This window comes from Polyodon spathula, chromosome 6 (genome assembly GCF_017654505.1).
Source record: "Polyodon spathula isolate WHYD16114869_AA chromosome 6, ASM1765450v1, whole genome shotgun sequence".
NCBI lineage: Eukaryota > Metazoa > Chordata > Actinopteri > Acipenseriformes > Polyodontidae > Polyodon > Polyodon spathula.
Genome location: NC_054539.1, coordinates 15619933 through 15637004, shown reverse-complemented (window position 1 = coordinate 15637004; position 17072 = coordinate 15619933). Strand labels below are relative to the sequence as shown.

The 17072-nt window shown below is 36.5% G+C and overlaps 1 protein-coding gene across 1 annotated transcript in view; it reads right to left on the bottom strand.

Annotated features, from left to right (window-relative positions):
* The window catches only part of LOC121316905 (sodium/potassium-transporting ATPase subunit beta-1-interacting protein 2), a 213598-nt gene that overhangs the window by 60849 nt on the left and 135677 nt on the right, over positions 1–17072 (bottom strand). The window contains exon 4 of the mRNA XM_041252250.1: positions 2145–2345. Coding sequence (XP_041108184.1) covers positions 2145–2345 — 201 coding nt within the window. The remainder of the gene's footprint in view (positions 1–2144; positions 2346–17072) is intronic.

The window sequence follows — 17072 nt, the reverse complement described above, 5'->3', positions numbered from 1 at the left end:
TAAGTCCGTGCTTGAAAGCAGCACTTCCATTTGTCGTTTTATTTACAGTGTTTTGTTTTCTGTTTTGATTTCCTCTTTCATGGATTATTATTTTGGTTATGGTACACTTAACACACATTAAAAATGAACATTTTAAAATATGATTTGCCACATTTGTCAAAGATATCCCGTTTAAGGATAGTTGTTGTTTTTTGTTTGGGTTATTAAAAAAAGAAGCTGTATTTTGTATGTGTGGTACAGCTGTATTTTGTGTGTATGGTACAGCTGTATTTTGTTTTACTATATTTTTGTAAATACGTTTAGAATTATTTTCCCCTTTATATTAATATAATAAAGGTCAAGGAGGAGAAATTTGGTAGAATTGTGTGTTTCTGAGTGTGTGATTTAAGTGTACCGTACCCATTATTTCGTCATGCACAGTGCCTCAGGGGGATACCATTGTTGGTGGTAACCCTGAAGATAGAAAAGACAAAAATAAATCTTGTAGGCCTGGGCGGAATCTCAAAGACAGCCTCTGACAGCCTCTGACACTCTCACAGTCATTTGTCAGTAGTTCTATTTACACAAGAGCTACACAGCACAGCAAAGTAATTAGCATTTTCATTCAATTTATTTGTCCATTTACATGAAAGTCAAGAAAACCTCCAAAACCATTTCAACGCCATCAAACTGAAGACCTGAAAATCTCTTTATTATGGGTTTCTATGTACAGTTCTAATGCAATGTGTTATCAGGCTGATGTGATAGAAAGGTTCTATATTATACATTTAAATACCGTATTCCTTAATTGCTGCAATCCCCTTACCAATCAGGAGATCTGAAGACTGAACTAGCGGCTCATTTCCCCGGTTGATCCTAAGCAACAGATTTTACCAAGCTTCTGAGGCCTGGAGGTAACAACCCAGCCTCAGAAGATACTGTCTGGACTCGTCAGGCACCTGATCAGTTCTCCACGATGAGGCAAACTAACCCCATTTTCTCCCTTACTTTGCCGTAGCACAAAGGCCAAGACAGCACTCCTTGTGCACCCCCTGCCATGGGTGGGATTTGAGAGTGGCTTCTTACACATTCTGAGGCCCTGTCCACACTACATAACCGATCTCGAGAACCGTACTCATGCATACAATATTATCCCACCATTTACTGTATTTTATTTTAAAATAAAGTGTCATGCTTCATATTAACAGAGGTACATATTTCTAAAAAGCAATAAAACAAGCATTTTGTAAAAAAGTAAATGCCAACCCACGGCTAATTCAGGTCCCCTTAATTTTTACTTCAAACAGAGCAGACAAATTATGTTCATCCCACTCCTACTTTTAACTAGCATTTCATTTTTGCAGTCGCCTAATTTAACGTTGTGCTTTGGTTATTTTCCCCACCAGTTTATCAGAGATGTCCTGACAGATTTTTTTTTAAAGCATAAAAATGAATACCCAATGCAGAGTATACACTGATAACAAGTCCTTCAGGCGCCAATATTTTTCCAAACATACCTCAAAGCATTGTGGGATATCGGAGGACCCTCAAAAAATGTTCAGTATTACATCGTCCAAACTTCTGACAAACCGCATTACCTGATGCGATCTAATTAGAACCGGACTCAATACCAGCCCCTGAGGTAGTCTTGAGTATGGTATTAAACGCTGCGTAGTGTGGATGCAAACCACTTTTAGCACTTTTAAGCCAGTTTAAAGCCAACTAATACGGTTTAAAGGCATAGTGTGGACAGAGCCTGAGATACCAATGCTAAAAGCTACCTACATTATATATATATATAATTTTTTTTAGACTTTTATTTTAAAATCAGTACTTTAACTGTAATGGTTAAGTCTTTTGCAATATATTGGAAGGCATCACGCTTTTACAGATTTAGAAAGGTACTTATTTTGTTTTCTTTTTGAAGAGACCTCTTAGATGTGCAGTACAGTGGCTATGTCACTTATTTCAATGGAGCTTGATACAAAGAATATGCAGAGTCTATTATAGCATATCTTTTTCATGGTTATTTACAGCAGTTATACTAATAGGCTAATAATGTGACCTCTTAGTCATACATTGGCAGCAATATCAACATGTCTGGTCAATTACTGTATAGAGAACATTTCAAAAGAAAATGATAAAAACTAGGCACATTTACTTACTGCAAGGATAATCTGAAGGGTACTGTGAGCTACTTCTATATACTGGTACTCCAGCAAGCATCCCGAGATACTAATGTAGCGATGGTCCTCTGGTGCCCAGTTGGGAGCTGGGGTCACTGGAGTCACCATGCAACCAGGTCCATTTTCCATCCACCAAGAACGATGCATGGACATGTTGAATGTCATAATTAGGTCCGTATCCTGAAATGAAAAAGATAGAAGACTTCATCATTTAATATCTTTATAGCACAGCATCTATTATTCACCCACCATCCTGTATGACCCATACATGTCATAGCAGAAATAATTTTTTAGTTAATTATGTTATGTTAAATATAAACAACAGGGACACTGTAGCAGGGAGAACGCAGTTCCCAGTTTTAGCACTTCGTTTATTGGTCGTTCATTTATTGCAAGTGCAAGAGCAAGTCTGCATTAATTGCATAGACTGAAGTTGCTATTTACTTCTGGATATTTTTGTTTTCAAACCTGCATTTGCAGCACAACCATAAAACCAGGTTGAGCTACACTCTTAAAGTCATGTTCATTCAAATAGTTAGAAACAAATATACAGGTAAACATATTTTTAACAACACTGTGTGACACATTTAGTGAACTGTCTTAAAGGAAAAGAATAACGAATGAAACGTGTGTGCAAAGTGTTTGGTCTCCATCATCCAGAAACTAGCGGCATATTAGGTCAAAGGTTAAGTACATAACAACATGTTGCCCAATGCAGTATGTTCACATATCCCTCAAAACACAAAACCTGTACATCAATACATATAGGTGTAATATAACTAGGCTTGCTACTTTTCGATATTAATCGATAAAGCTTGTTAAACATCGAATTCCCAAAAATGGAGAGTTCGACTGAAATAAATTTACATAGGCCAAACGTCGGTAAAATCACTCGCTATTTTATATTGTATCAAATATAACAATTCTACTCTGTTCTATTCTGAATGGCTAGAGGTCACTGTCCATCATTTCAGTGATCTTTTAGTACAGTTGCACTGTCACTGTCATTTCAGCCAGATCTGACAGATCTCATTGACTGAAGCAGCGGCAGAATGCTCTCATTCGTTTAAATGACTGTCAATCATCAAGACCTGTACCGATTATGCACTTCCATTTGCCAACTCAAGTGCCTGACATTCAAAGCTCCTATTTTTGCAATTAGCGGTTTAAGATGTAGGTAGGCTTTTGCTAGGTATACTAGTTTGATTTCAAAATGGAGCGCAAGAGGAAAACACTTTGCAGTGTTGCGCCTGTCGCAAACAAGCTGCAAATGAGTCGGACGTCTATACTTTGTATACTTTGCTAATTGTCGCAACGAAAATTCAAATTGGGGTATGTTTGTGCTGCGACTGGCCCATCTTAGTAGATCTACCCAATGAGTATTGAACACAATCCCCTGACTGACGTCTCCATGGGAGGATGAAGCGAGCCCATCTGCCTTACCTTCCAGTGACTCAGTCTGTGCTGAAGAATACGTGCAAGTTAGTTCTGTTCAACTATCTAATGTTTTGTTCTGTGCATATTATTTTTACTCGTAAATTTATGGTATAAAATGTGTAATACACTTTTATATGCTACGTTTTCTACAGTTTATTTGAGACAATTTTTAATTTGTGTAGGATCTTTATCGTTATAAGTTATAGCTGTTGCATGTTGAATATGATAAATGGGCTTTGCTAAATGAAACGTTTCTCATTGGTATAAAAAGTATGTTATTTTTAAATCATAAGGTCGATTTCACTCATTCTCTGCTTGAATTGAAAAATAAAGATACAAAAAAACGGTAAATCTTTTAAAAAATAAACATTGATATTAATCGTCAATTTGACAAAAAAAAAAAAAAAAAATCGAATAGTAACAAGCTTAAATATAACTAAGAGTTAACCATAAGGACGGGGGACTGTACAAAGCACTAACTTGACTCATAGATAGATTTCCTGATGCCTCAGCCAGTTCTGAACCTAAATGTTACATGGTATTACTAAAGAAATAGTAATAATAATAATAATAATAATAATAATAATAATAATAATAATAATAATTTCCAGAAAAAAGACACACATTTTGGCACACTGCTGCACTTGCGAGATGCCTTGCTCAGTAAATTATTTTGCAAATGGAGAGATGATACTATTTTCACGAATGCCAAAATGTTTATTAAGAAATCTTCTGTACCAACAATTGATCGAGTGTAGTGTAGATTATTAAGACTCATTTTATAATTCACAATATATTTTTTTGTGGTTTATTTTTTTTGTGTGTGTTTTTTTAATTTTTATGCAATTGTCAAATAGCTTCCTTTCTTGTCTTGTCTTGGCTTGTCTTGTCTTGCAGGCACAAAGACGAATACCCTGCTGATTCCTAATAAATCACTTCAAATATCAATTATGTTTGGAGGCATTTCAAACACACATGTGCAATACCAACTTTAATTAGAGATTATGTAGTGATGTGTCTATGCACCAGCTTTCAGTTAGATACCTTTTAATAAATAAAAAGCAATAACCTTGCTTACTCCCAACTCTGTCTGTTCAGTCACTCAGTTATTACTGGAATGTAATGAAAACCTGTTCTGTAAAAAAAACTTAACCCATCAAACACTATTAACTTGTCCATCCAATTATAGAACTATCCTGCAAATATCATCTGAAAAACAATGGTAAAATGTAACAGACAAAAATCTGCATCCTAATAAAAGCAATTTTTTGTAACCCTATTTAACAAACTGTGAATAACACTAAAGCAAGTATTAGGACTTTTGTGTTTGAACCAGTTTGGCCAAGCTAAGTGCAGGGAATGCCAGGGAATCTATTAACAGACTTGGGTCACTTAATATAATTATTACAAAATCCAAATTCTGTATAAATAACGGCTAGATGTGGTGCACCTGAGCTCAGTCTCACACACTATAGTATGGAATATTTCCCCTATTTCATTCCACTCTCACCAAGATATAGCTAAATTATCACATTAATCACCTCACGTTTCTTATCCGAATTATTTAGCTACAAAAAAATACAGGATTTATAAACAATACACTCTTTCACATACCTTCATATTTTTTTCAGTCCTTTTGTTTACTCACAGTCCTGAACAGAACATTCTCTTTACTCACAGTCCAATACAAAATGTTTTATTTAAAGTCCAGTATGAAATCTCTCTCCTTGCAAAGTATATAAAAAAAAAAAAAAAAAAAACATAAAATGTCCCAAAAGAAAATGGTTGATATATTTACATGTCCGTAGTCTTCAGAAATGCTGTGAGCGGTTTGAAGGTGACTCAGCAGGCGAGCCAAGGAATGGCAGGTCTCAGCAACTGGTAAGTAGTGAAAACGAGTTCCCCCCTTCCAAGTCAATCCTTCCTGCAGTTCTAAACAATCTTTGAACACGGTCTGAAACAACTTGACTCCCTCTGATTATGGCGATTATATTCTGGCATGCACCTTCAGTCTCTAATCCTTGCTTTCCGTGATCAGGGCCAGATTAACACATAAGCAAACTAGGTACCTGCCTAGGGCCCAAAGTCATGGGGGGCCCACAACTAAAACAGATACGGAATTGCGCACAAACCAGAAGAACTTCAATCCCTGACATTTCAACCAAGGCTGTTGTAATGATCCCCCTCCTAGTGGCTGATGGGTTTATAAAGCTATAAAGCTGGGTTTAGGATAGGACATGTACTTTCCTCTCAACTGGAGAGCTTGCTTTTTAGTTGACTGGTAAGATGTTTGTCTTTTATCCGCATGTTCGCGACCCGGTCCTGCCATTCCATGCAGTTCAATGGAGAGAAAAACTGAACATCTGAACTGTTGTATTTTTATTTTATTTTATTCAGTAAATCGTGAAAGGTGATTATCAAGCTCCGCTATGGGATTTGATGTAGGCTTCAGGTTTTTCTGAATTTCTTTTGAAATGTATTTAGCACACCACCTTCAATTGAACTATTTCTGGCAGATACAGTCAGCTGTTCAGTTCGTGAAATTTTCGCCATAATTAATAAGCATAATTGACCATTTCTGATCAAAACCATGTATAATAGCTTAAAACAAAAATGCTACCTTTTGCAAATTGGTGGAGCATGAGTTGAGCTAATATATATATGTATATATTTATATATATATATATATATATATATATATATATATATATATATATATATATATATATATATATATATAATCGTATATTTGTTGTTATTCATATAAGAAGATAGGGGTCCAAAAGTTTATGTTTGCCTAGGGTCCTGTGATGGGTTAATCCAGTCCTGTCTGTGATGTATTACTATTTTAATTACTTTCAATGGCGTATAGGTCCTTCTGCATCACTGTACTAGAAAAAACCCTTTACGAAACGTAATTTCAAATTATTCGACAAATTATTATGCCCAGCTGGTTTTAATGACCTGCACATGACTGTACTTAGAAAACAAAACATATATTTTTGACTGGAGCTATAGCACAGCTCCCCTTGTTTCTACCTTAGCGCGCCTACTCTCAGCAAACGCGCACTTACAAAAAAAGCAATCCCATAATGCTCGTGGAATCATGCCTAAAACAGCTCCCTATACGCTGTGTAATATGTGATATCTAACCAATTAGTAAAGCAGTCACTAGCATGCATGGTATGTACAAACCTAATATAGTAAGGGCTATTTTAGTTCCTTACATTAGGTAAAAAAAAAAAAAAAAAGTTTTAGTAGTAGTTTGTCCACATCTTGCTTTAATTACTACCTCTATTATACACATTTGATGCAATATTTTGGAAGGTTGTAGGCTGTATTTCTCCATTTATCATATACAGCAAAGTACATTGAACAGTTGTAGATCTTGAGCCTGATACGCCATTCTAGTGCATACCACAGTGTCTCAGTAATGTTCATGGCAACGCTGTGGGCAGGCCATAATACTTTTCATTGAGCTTGCTATGTGAGCAGGAGAATTCTCTTGCTGAAAAAAACCTGTCCCATTGCTGGTATGGTTTGGTAATCTAAAACATCCCTTCCATATCCTCAGCTCCGAACTAGGTATGATGCTCTCAGGCTTGTTCCACTCGACTGTCACTAGACCCAATGAGTTCATATGACTGAAACAAGTGAAACCTGACTCAACAAGTATAATATTTTCATTGACATAGTTCCAACACCACAGAGCTGATAGACATTAATTAAGCGATATAGCCCGTCAATGCAGGCTCTACTGTGTATTAGATGACCGCGACTGGAGTTATGTGTCATGAGCCATACTTCAAACAGGATTCAAGGTGGGCTTTCTTGAGTAATGGCTTCCTTCTTGCCACCCTAGACACAGGCCAGATTTTTTGAGTGCTTGGGATATTGTTGTCACATGTAAACTTTGACCAGTCTTGGCAATAAAAGTTTGTAGCTCTTGCAAAGTTGCCATTGGCCTCTTGGTAGCCTCTCTATTCAGTCTCCTTCCAGCTCGGTCATCCAATTTGGAGGGACGTCCTGATCTAGGCAGGGTCTTGGTGGTGCCATACACCTTCCACTTCTTAATAATCGTCTTGACAGTGCTCCAAGGGATATTCAAGGCCTTTGTATTGTTTTATACCCATCCCCTGATCTGTGCCTTTCAACAACTTTGTCCCAGAGTTGTTTTGAAAGCTCCTTGGTGCTCATGGTTGAGTCTTTGCTTTAAAATGCCCTACAGGAACTGCTGAATTTATCCTGAAATCATGTCAATCACTACAGTTTAACATAGGTGGAGGTCATTTAACTTGGTGTGTGATTTTGAAGGTGATTGGTTACACCTGAGCTAATTTAGGATGATTATTACAAGGGGGGTGGACACTTATCCAACCAAGCTATTTCAGTTTTTATTTTTAATTAATTTTCTAGAATATTTGTTTCACTTGGAAGTTGTGGGGTAGGATGTGTAGATAAATGAAATAAAAAACAATTTTAATACATTTTAATTCCAGGCTATATGGCAACAAAAGGTGAACGTTTTGAAAGGGTTGTAGACTTTCTATAGGCACTGTATATACTACTTACACAAAACATTTCAGAAAAGGGCAGTATGATCAGTTCAACAAGCCCGTGTTTCTGTCATTACCACGAAGTGAATCATCTCCATAGCACTGACAATACAAAGTGGGCATCTCAAACAATTTGAGATGTTTAGCAGTCACCGCCACATTTACAAATACAACTCAAGTGGAAGCAATTATTATTATTATTATTATTTTTTACAATTTGAAAGTAGGTTGGGCTTGTTTTGAGCTTATTTAAGAGCTGAAGTGGTATAATATGGTTTCTGTAGCCACTGGCAGTTTGATAGGCCAGAACATCTAGAAAAACACCAGTTCTATGGACCTAATGTTGAGTTGCCATATGCATTGCACTTTTCAAAATAGAAGAACCATTCATTGCTGACTCATTTCACAACCTACTCCCATGATGGTATACTGGTTTGCTAAAACAGATACCCCACTAACACCTGCTGTGGCAGATTAAAAGTTTATTTTGTGTGTTGAAGATATAAATCCTTTCCTCCTGAAACAACACAGAGACAATTTAAAAGTAGCAATTGTATCACTGGTTCTGTTAGGTAAAAATGTATTCTTTCAAGCAAAATAAATAAATAAATAGAATAGAATAATCTAATCAGTCAGCACCAGCTAAGGGGCTCTTTGGCCTTAAGGGATTGTTTTTATGTGTGACCGCTTACCAAAATCAATACAATGCGCACTTTTACTTCACAAGGGACACACCTGAGACCTGAAGATGATTGGTAATGAATCAGTCCCAGCATAGCAAATACAATACACAACTTTCCAATCTAAAATGTTCAAAGCACTTCTTCAAAAAGCTTTTATACAGTATGTAATGGACTAGAAATTAACCCTTCATCCACTGTTGGTCTGCTACAACCAAAGAAAACTTCATTTTAGCAAAAAGAATGACAGTAAAGGGCTATTCACACTACAGTGTTTATTTCCTGAGTTTTCTAGGGTAAAAAAATCGAACCTGGAATTGAACTCTACCTTTCATACTTGAGCGTAATCGCTGCAAAAAAAAAAAAAAAAAAGCGAAATTCGCTGCAAAAACAAACAAAAATCAAAACAGGTTTGATTTTTGTACGAAAAAAGCAGCGATCACCACCCTGTCCTGCTAAATTTAGTGATAATGTAAAGGGACTGTGAATTGGGTGCAAGCTGCCGCATGGTTATTGCTCCAAAGAAGAAGAAAAAGAAAGAGATTGGTGTAGAGTCACCCTTTAAACAAGCAAACGTGTATGTATGTGTATAGCATATCCTACAAATTCTGTTGTATTTATTTACATAGTTATGAAATTCAAGAGGTTATCATATCACATATGCAGTGGTGTAGTGGGTAAACGCCCGTTTGGTGGAGTTGAACAGACTGAACAGATAAACAGATACTTTGTTATTGACTCAGCCAACCAGCGACAGGGAGACTGTGCGAGTGTCAGATCGGCCGCTGTACTGTTGTTGTGGTTTGTATTGTTTATAGAGATATTTATTGTGCTGCATATCATAAAGAACACTGCACTGCTATAATCAGTCGTTTTCCCGTCTTGCCTGTGATATTTGGTGCACAAGTCTGAATACAAAAATAGCAGCGAAATGTCGTGGCTTAAAAAACGCAGCGAATAACAAGTGCAGTGTGATTTCCCTTAACCCCAAATATGACATCTGAGCCCAAACGACCTTGCCACTACATTCCCATCAATATTACCAGGTAATACATGCAGTCGACAAGGTCTCATTCAATGCATAATGGGATTTTCTGTTTTGAAAAGGTTAGTTGACTTAATTGTTAGTTGATCTATTAAGATTCTCATCAAGGCAATACTCCTTGTGTCAATTAATCTGTTTTCTCTCTAGTCCTGCTTAGTGTCTTCCATCTTAAGTATGTTTCTGATTGTGTTTATGAATAAACTAAAGGACATCATTGAAAGGTCAACAAATCCAGAATTTGCAGTCATGTTGTGTTGTTGAATTAAACATCACATCAGCTGAAAACTTGTGTCCAGATTAATAGATACTACTGCATCGACATAAAATGAATCAAATAACCTGAGCTTCAAACAGCGATGACATATCCAGAACACTAGCCTATTACTCAAATACCATGTAGTTGTTCAATGCACTGTTGTCATCCACTCTTTACATTTTTTTCATTTTTAACAAGGGAGCTTTTATTTCCTGTAGTTTTTATATTTATTTTTGTTTTTCTTAGACCATTTCATTGATGGGCAATCAAATGTTTCATCATTTTAATGGCTGTTTTTTTTATTATTATTTTACCTTTTAAAACTGAGAGTTGGCTGTAATAAAAGATGGCTTAATTCAATCTGTTTTAAAAGGAGCAATTTATTAAAGCACGTCCATAGTCATAACTCTGCTTGCACCTTTGCATTCTAATGAGAAGCATCTCTCCTCCAAGTTTAACTCTCCCAGCTAGCTACTTTATTACATCTCATGCAACCCTTAACGTTGCAGTGCCTAAAATGGTTTAAAATCTGTTAAGACATGTTAATACATAATGCAGATTCCAATTTGTATTACTATCAGTGCCTAAATGCTTTCATGTTTTAAAAGTTGTTTAAAAATACATAAATCATACATGCTAAACATGTTAGTTCCTTTTACAGTAATGTGTTAGGTACTTAAAACTGATATGCTACCCTGAAACTAATAGCTCCACTGGAAGCCAGATTCTAGAATATTACAAGGTGTTTACTGTTAGCCCTAGTGCGCTTCTATTCCCAATTCAACCCCATGGCAAAAAAAAAAAAACAGAAGTCATGGGCTGTGTTTATTTTAAAGAACATCCTTTTTTGGTCTGGCAAGTGTAACTTCCCAGGAATTTGATCAATTCTGTGTTTTGAAAAAAGGAATGAATGCGTTGGAATGCATGGAAGGGATCCATAGTCCTTAAATTGTTTCAGACAGATGCAAATGCAACTGAGCAAGGAAGTAATGGAACAAATGAAGAAACAAAAAACACGTCATTTTTACAGTCTGCAAACCATGACCAGTCTCTCCCTATTTCTGCAACATCGCCTCACTCCTGTCAGCAGTTGCAGTGGATGGATTCCTCTAGACACTGACCTAATGACATCTGGCACTTGTGGTGATTTTTAATCTGGTTGCTCAGCTGTGCATTTTGCACTTCTGTTGAGATACTACTTTTCAAGGTTAAAACTAATATTTAACGCAATTGGTTTAGCTTCGACAAGGGGCTGTTAAATCAGCCAAAATTGAGATTACTCTTTCCACATGGTTGCTCATTAATTTACACCCAGTGCCACACATTTGATAAGCAGACAGACAGATTAGAAAGGAAACATTTCCAGGGCTGCATTATTATTATTATTATTATTTATTATTATTATTATTATTATTATTATTATTATTATTATTATTATTATTTCTTTTATAAATAAATAATTATCAATGTTTTAAAATGTATTAAGGTTTCATTATGGATTGTTACTTGAAATGCAATAAGCCTTAATAATTCAAATCTAATTTCATATAATTTTCTATTGCCTGTACAAGCATATAACTGTATATTTCACCAACCTGCTGACACATTATGTCCCTGCCCTCAAGCTGAGGACCACTGGCTCAGGCCTGCTTGTTATACCCAAGCAAAAGGGTGCCATACTTGGAGAGCGCTCCTTTAGCTTCATGGCCCCGACTCTCTGGAACTCTCTCCCAGCTTCAGTGTGTGCAGCTCCCACAGTCGCTCGCTTCAAATCAACTCTCAAGACCCACTTGTTCTCTCTTGCTTTTAATGCTCTCTAAGCCTGGTGGTATCTGTTATTAGTTGTTGTTTAAATTGCTATTTCAGGTTTTTCACTCTATCTTATTCGTATGATTCTGCTTGACACGTGCATCCACAATGTTTAGAATTCACATCCTAGCCTTTTATTTAATGTATTATGCCTATATTTAATGTATTTGCATTGTTTTTTTTACTGTTGTATTTAATGTACTATGCCCAACATTTCATTGTATTTAATGTATTTATGCATTGTTCCTCACTATCATGTAAAGCGCTTTCTTATGGTGGGCCACTATGAAAAGTGCTATATAAAATAAGTAAATATTGATTGACTGATTGAATGATTGATGGATTTAATTAATATGAAGTACTGGTCAGTATCTGCTACATTCCATTCCAATCTAATGTAAATCCCGGTGTTAATGTTTAAAACATAACTAACATTGTTTGATAATGTGTGGAACAAAGCTCACTTAATAAGCTTTTAAAACAGAATGATTAGGTAGGCCATTACTGTCAACAAATCAATTGGCCCACCCATAACTGAAACTTTAAGGTCAATCATTGAAAAATATAGCAAGAAAAGTGATTGTTTTCTTTTACATGTTGTACATTTACTAGGTGGAAAATCCAGCCTATTATCTCCCCACAGCGTGTGTGCTGGTAGAAGACTGACTGACCCCTGTGGAGTTAATTAGGTTCTGTATATCATAAGAGAGACCTGGTTCTTTTGGTTTTGTTTGCACCCAACCTCCATCTGTGTATTGAGTTGCCTCATCTCGGAAATGTCTATAGGAACTGCTATTGCCTCTTGGAAACCTGGCTACATCTGGACATGCTTAAGTTGAGTTTTTTTTTTCCAAAGCAACAGTAAGCACCAACAGGTTTTAACATAAGAACATAAGAACATAAGAACGTTTACAAATGAGAGGAGGCCATTTGGCCCATCTTGCTCGTTTGGTTGTTAGTAGCTTATTGATCCCAGAATCTCATCAAGCAGCTTCTTGAAGGATCCCAGGGTGGCAGCTTCAACAACATTACTGGGGAGTTGATTCCAGACCCTCACAATTCTCTGTGTAAAAAAGTGCATCCTATTTTCTGTTCTGAATGTCCCTTTGTCTAATCTCCATTTGTGACCCCTAGTTCTTGTTTCTTTTTTCAGGTCGAAAAAGTCCCTTGGGTTGACATTGTCAATAGCTTTTAGAATTTTGAATGCTTGAATTAGGTCGCCGCATAGTCTTCTTTTACCTGAAGATGTTGACTCTTTCTGGGAGAGAGAAAAATAAAGCCAATATTCTTGTTAAGCTTGATCTAAGTCTTCCAGTGGAAGTTCTAGTTGAACAACAACTTATAAAGGCTGTATGCGATTAAATGATGCATACATACATTGAATTGTTTTGACTCTATAAGTATAACATGGTTTAAAAAATTATATTTAAAGCAGTTACACTTTGTAATATATGCCAGCTACCACCCACGTAATCTCTCTTGATGAAGTAAGCTATACATAAAGTAACTATCCCAGCTACGTCTGTAAATCTACATTTAAATTAATATACGTGTAAAGTGTTTAAATATCCGGTCGTTTACCGGTTAAATGATTTATAATATCCATATTTACTATTCAGATGTTACTAACTTTATTTTAAGTCATATTTTTACTTTTAAGTTTAATATTGACATTTTTTTCTGAAATGAAATTACTTTACCTTATTCAAGAATCGACCAATATATTATTATTATTATTATTATTATTATTATTATTATTTGAATTTTGTCATTTCCAATGATTTTTACCCTAGTTTTCTCCCCAGTTTGGAATCGCCAATTGTGTTATTATTAATTCCGGTTCACCGCTGCAACCCCCTGGCGATTTGGGAAACGTGTTCCTGCCAAACCATCAGATCGATATATCCTTGAATCACCTTGCAGGTTATTGTTCATTTTTTTTTTTTTTTTTAATTTTATTATCTTATCATTCATTAATGTTATTATTTTTTTTTTTTTTTTTTTTTTTTTTTTTTTTTTTTTTTTTTTTTTTTTTTTTTTTTTTACAGAAATTAAAAATTAATGTAAGGGCAAATTAAAATCTATAAATTCAAGCAGTCTTGTATTCCGACTCCTTGTCAATGTTCAATTGAAAACATCCTCTCCACTAGAAACGAAGTGGCAGGAACAGCAACATATTTGCCTGCCAGTTTAGCCAATCAATGGTATCTTGTACTGTTCAGTGCCCACTTGAGTGGGTTACTGTCAATATCAGGATCGGGTTCAGTTAAGTACTATTCAAATTCACAGTCATTCAAACTCATTCCGAGCAGAAAACACAAAGCTGACTTCGCATCCTCATGTCCACGCTTCGCTTCACAGTGTGAGTTGTTGAAGCTTTGATGTCTGTGTTTGATGATACAACTTCAGGTGCCTGTGTTTTTTCACTGCTAATGTTGGTAGGGATAATTACTTATGCATTTCCTCCTTTGCTACACGATAGGTTTGCTCTCTCATATCAGCATCAACGAATTGCAGTGATTTGATTGTCCGTTTTTTAAGTTGAACCTGGACTGAATCTCTCCAGCCACCACCCTCTTGAATTTTTTTAATTGCGGGCAAGTCGTCATTGGAAAAAACTAGATGGTTGTTGAGTAATCCCTGCATGAGAGGATGTACAATGGACGCAAATGTATTTGCGGTGCTTTTAGTAGACAGAACAGTTGTAGCAAAATACAATGGCTTCAATATAGCCACGAGAGACTCAGCTATCTGCCAGCTTTCATCTGAAGAGTATGTGCATCAGTGAGTTTTGTGATTCGTCTGTCGCTTAAGACAACACAAACTGACAATCTCTGTTCCCAGAGACGCTCAAGCATACTATAATCACTGTTCCAAGGTGATTTTACATGCTGAACAAGCTGGTGTTGTGGAAGGTTCATGACACGCTGCTGTTCTTCCAGCACATTCCATGCACAAGTGCTATGCTTAAAGTGTCTCAATAGGTGTCGTCCTGTCCCCAGCGTATGTAATATACTGTCCAATTTCAGGCCGGCATTAACTGAAAGCTGTAATGAGTGTGCAGTACACAAATGATCTTGTGTATTGCAACTGATTTCACCAAGATTACGCATGTTTGAAGCATTGTCAAGGACAATTGCAAGTACTTTGCCATGCAGATGCCATGTTTCTATGACATTTTAACAAATCTGGCAAGTACGTCCGACAGGTTCCGCTCCTCTATTTCGGCTGTTGCCAAGACTGCTGTTACTGCTAAGCTTACATGTAGCTTTAGTCAGTGCATCTTGCAAGTTAGCCTTGACAGTATCATAAAGATGATGTATTCTACACATCACAGAGGGGCAGGAAGGCAGTTTGTAGTCTGGCTCAATAAAAGACAGAAGATGACTAAATCCTTGTCCTTCCACAACTCGAACTGGTAAACATCTCTGCTGCTTGATCAGATATTTGATGGTGTGCGATGGTGTGCAAATTTTGTTATCCTGGGCTGACGAACTTGGGTCAAGTCTTCATCTAGCTGATAACGAGAATGTTGCAACCAGAGATGACTGAGCATTACACCTGTGGAGCCGCCGCAATAACTTAGCAAGTTTGAACAAACTGCATTTTACAGTACTGTCCTCAACTTTTTGCAAACAGGACTTCTCTTTTAAATTTTTGAATAAGACATTTTGTACTTGCTTCCATCTCTACCGACTTACACGCTGCGTTCTACCAGTCTTCTCTGACCGGCTAAAGATTCATCATGCAGAGGACTAGAGGAGAGGCAGGGCAAGCCTGAGGCTATATTTTGTTTTATTTATTGAGGAAGGGAAATAGTACATTTCAATTCTTCCAGCCTTAATCTCAATTAAAGGCCTCAATACAAAAGAAAATGCTCTGTGCATGCATGTACTCAGGCAGTCCATTTTGTTAGAGAGCAATAGGGAAATGCAGGGCCTATGACTACTGGTCAGCAAATGCCAAGATCTGCCAGAATTTAACAAATAGCCTCACATGGTCAATGTCATATTCCCTTCTTTTGCATAGAGGAAAACAGATGACATTCTGTGAATGTCAAGAACCCATTTGCCAAATATCAAAAACAACTGTGCACAAGATAATCAAAGAGGATTGGAAGCTGAAATTCTTCATATCATCTGTGTTGTAAAATCACCCAAAAGCCAATCCGACTAAAAAAAAGATAAAAGACTTATTGAAGAGCACAGAGGCGGGGGTGTGAATTAAATTCCCTAATGAGAGCCCTTTTCAAAGTTCAAAGTGAAGTACATGCATCTGCAGAAATACAGTGTTAAGGGAGAAGAAATGATATGTGCCAAGAGTCTCATAAGTACCAATACAGTTAAACACACCTACTAGTGGTTGCAAATCCTCTTTAGGCATTTAAAAATACCAAAGGGTATAGTAATCATCTGTAAACCCATCATGCTTACAGACAATTACACTCCCATGTTCTCTTGGATTTATTGTAATGGCTTAGCTCTGGACAGATTTTCAGTGGGGACATTGTCATCGGCTAGACTATGATCATGACTGATGAAATACTGGATCGCTGGATGACAAAATGTTTTGTTATACATGTTTTGTTTTATTTTTTACATTTAAATCCTCGAAAATAATACCTATTTTTTGCAGTTAATGACCTAATTTAAGGGTTTACAACAACAGATTATGTTATTAATTATAAATGCTAAAAGTAAACACCCACTTTGGCACACAAAACTATGCCCTTTCTAAAAATTATTTCACACACGTTTCGACTAGAAGTCTTTATCAGTGTCTTCAATGAAGGGGAAGTAAAGAGGTTTCTAAGCTGCTCAGTTTCTGCACATTGCAGCACAGGCATCATCAGAGAGCTTACCAGCCTTTATCTTAGTACACCACCAAACCTTGGCTGTCTTGAAGCCCCTTGGCTACTGGATCAGTGCTTCCATCAAATCATACAAATCTAAAATGGAGGTACCAGCTCAAGGGATAATCTGAGCTTCTGGCAAGGCTTGTTTGTTCATGAAAAAAGGCATTTTCAACACGTATTTCTGTTATTTTTCAAATACCTTTTGTACATCTAGTTCAGAAAGTGTCCATATTGTTAATACTGTACAATAAAGACAGTATACTGTACAT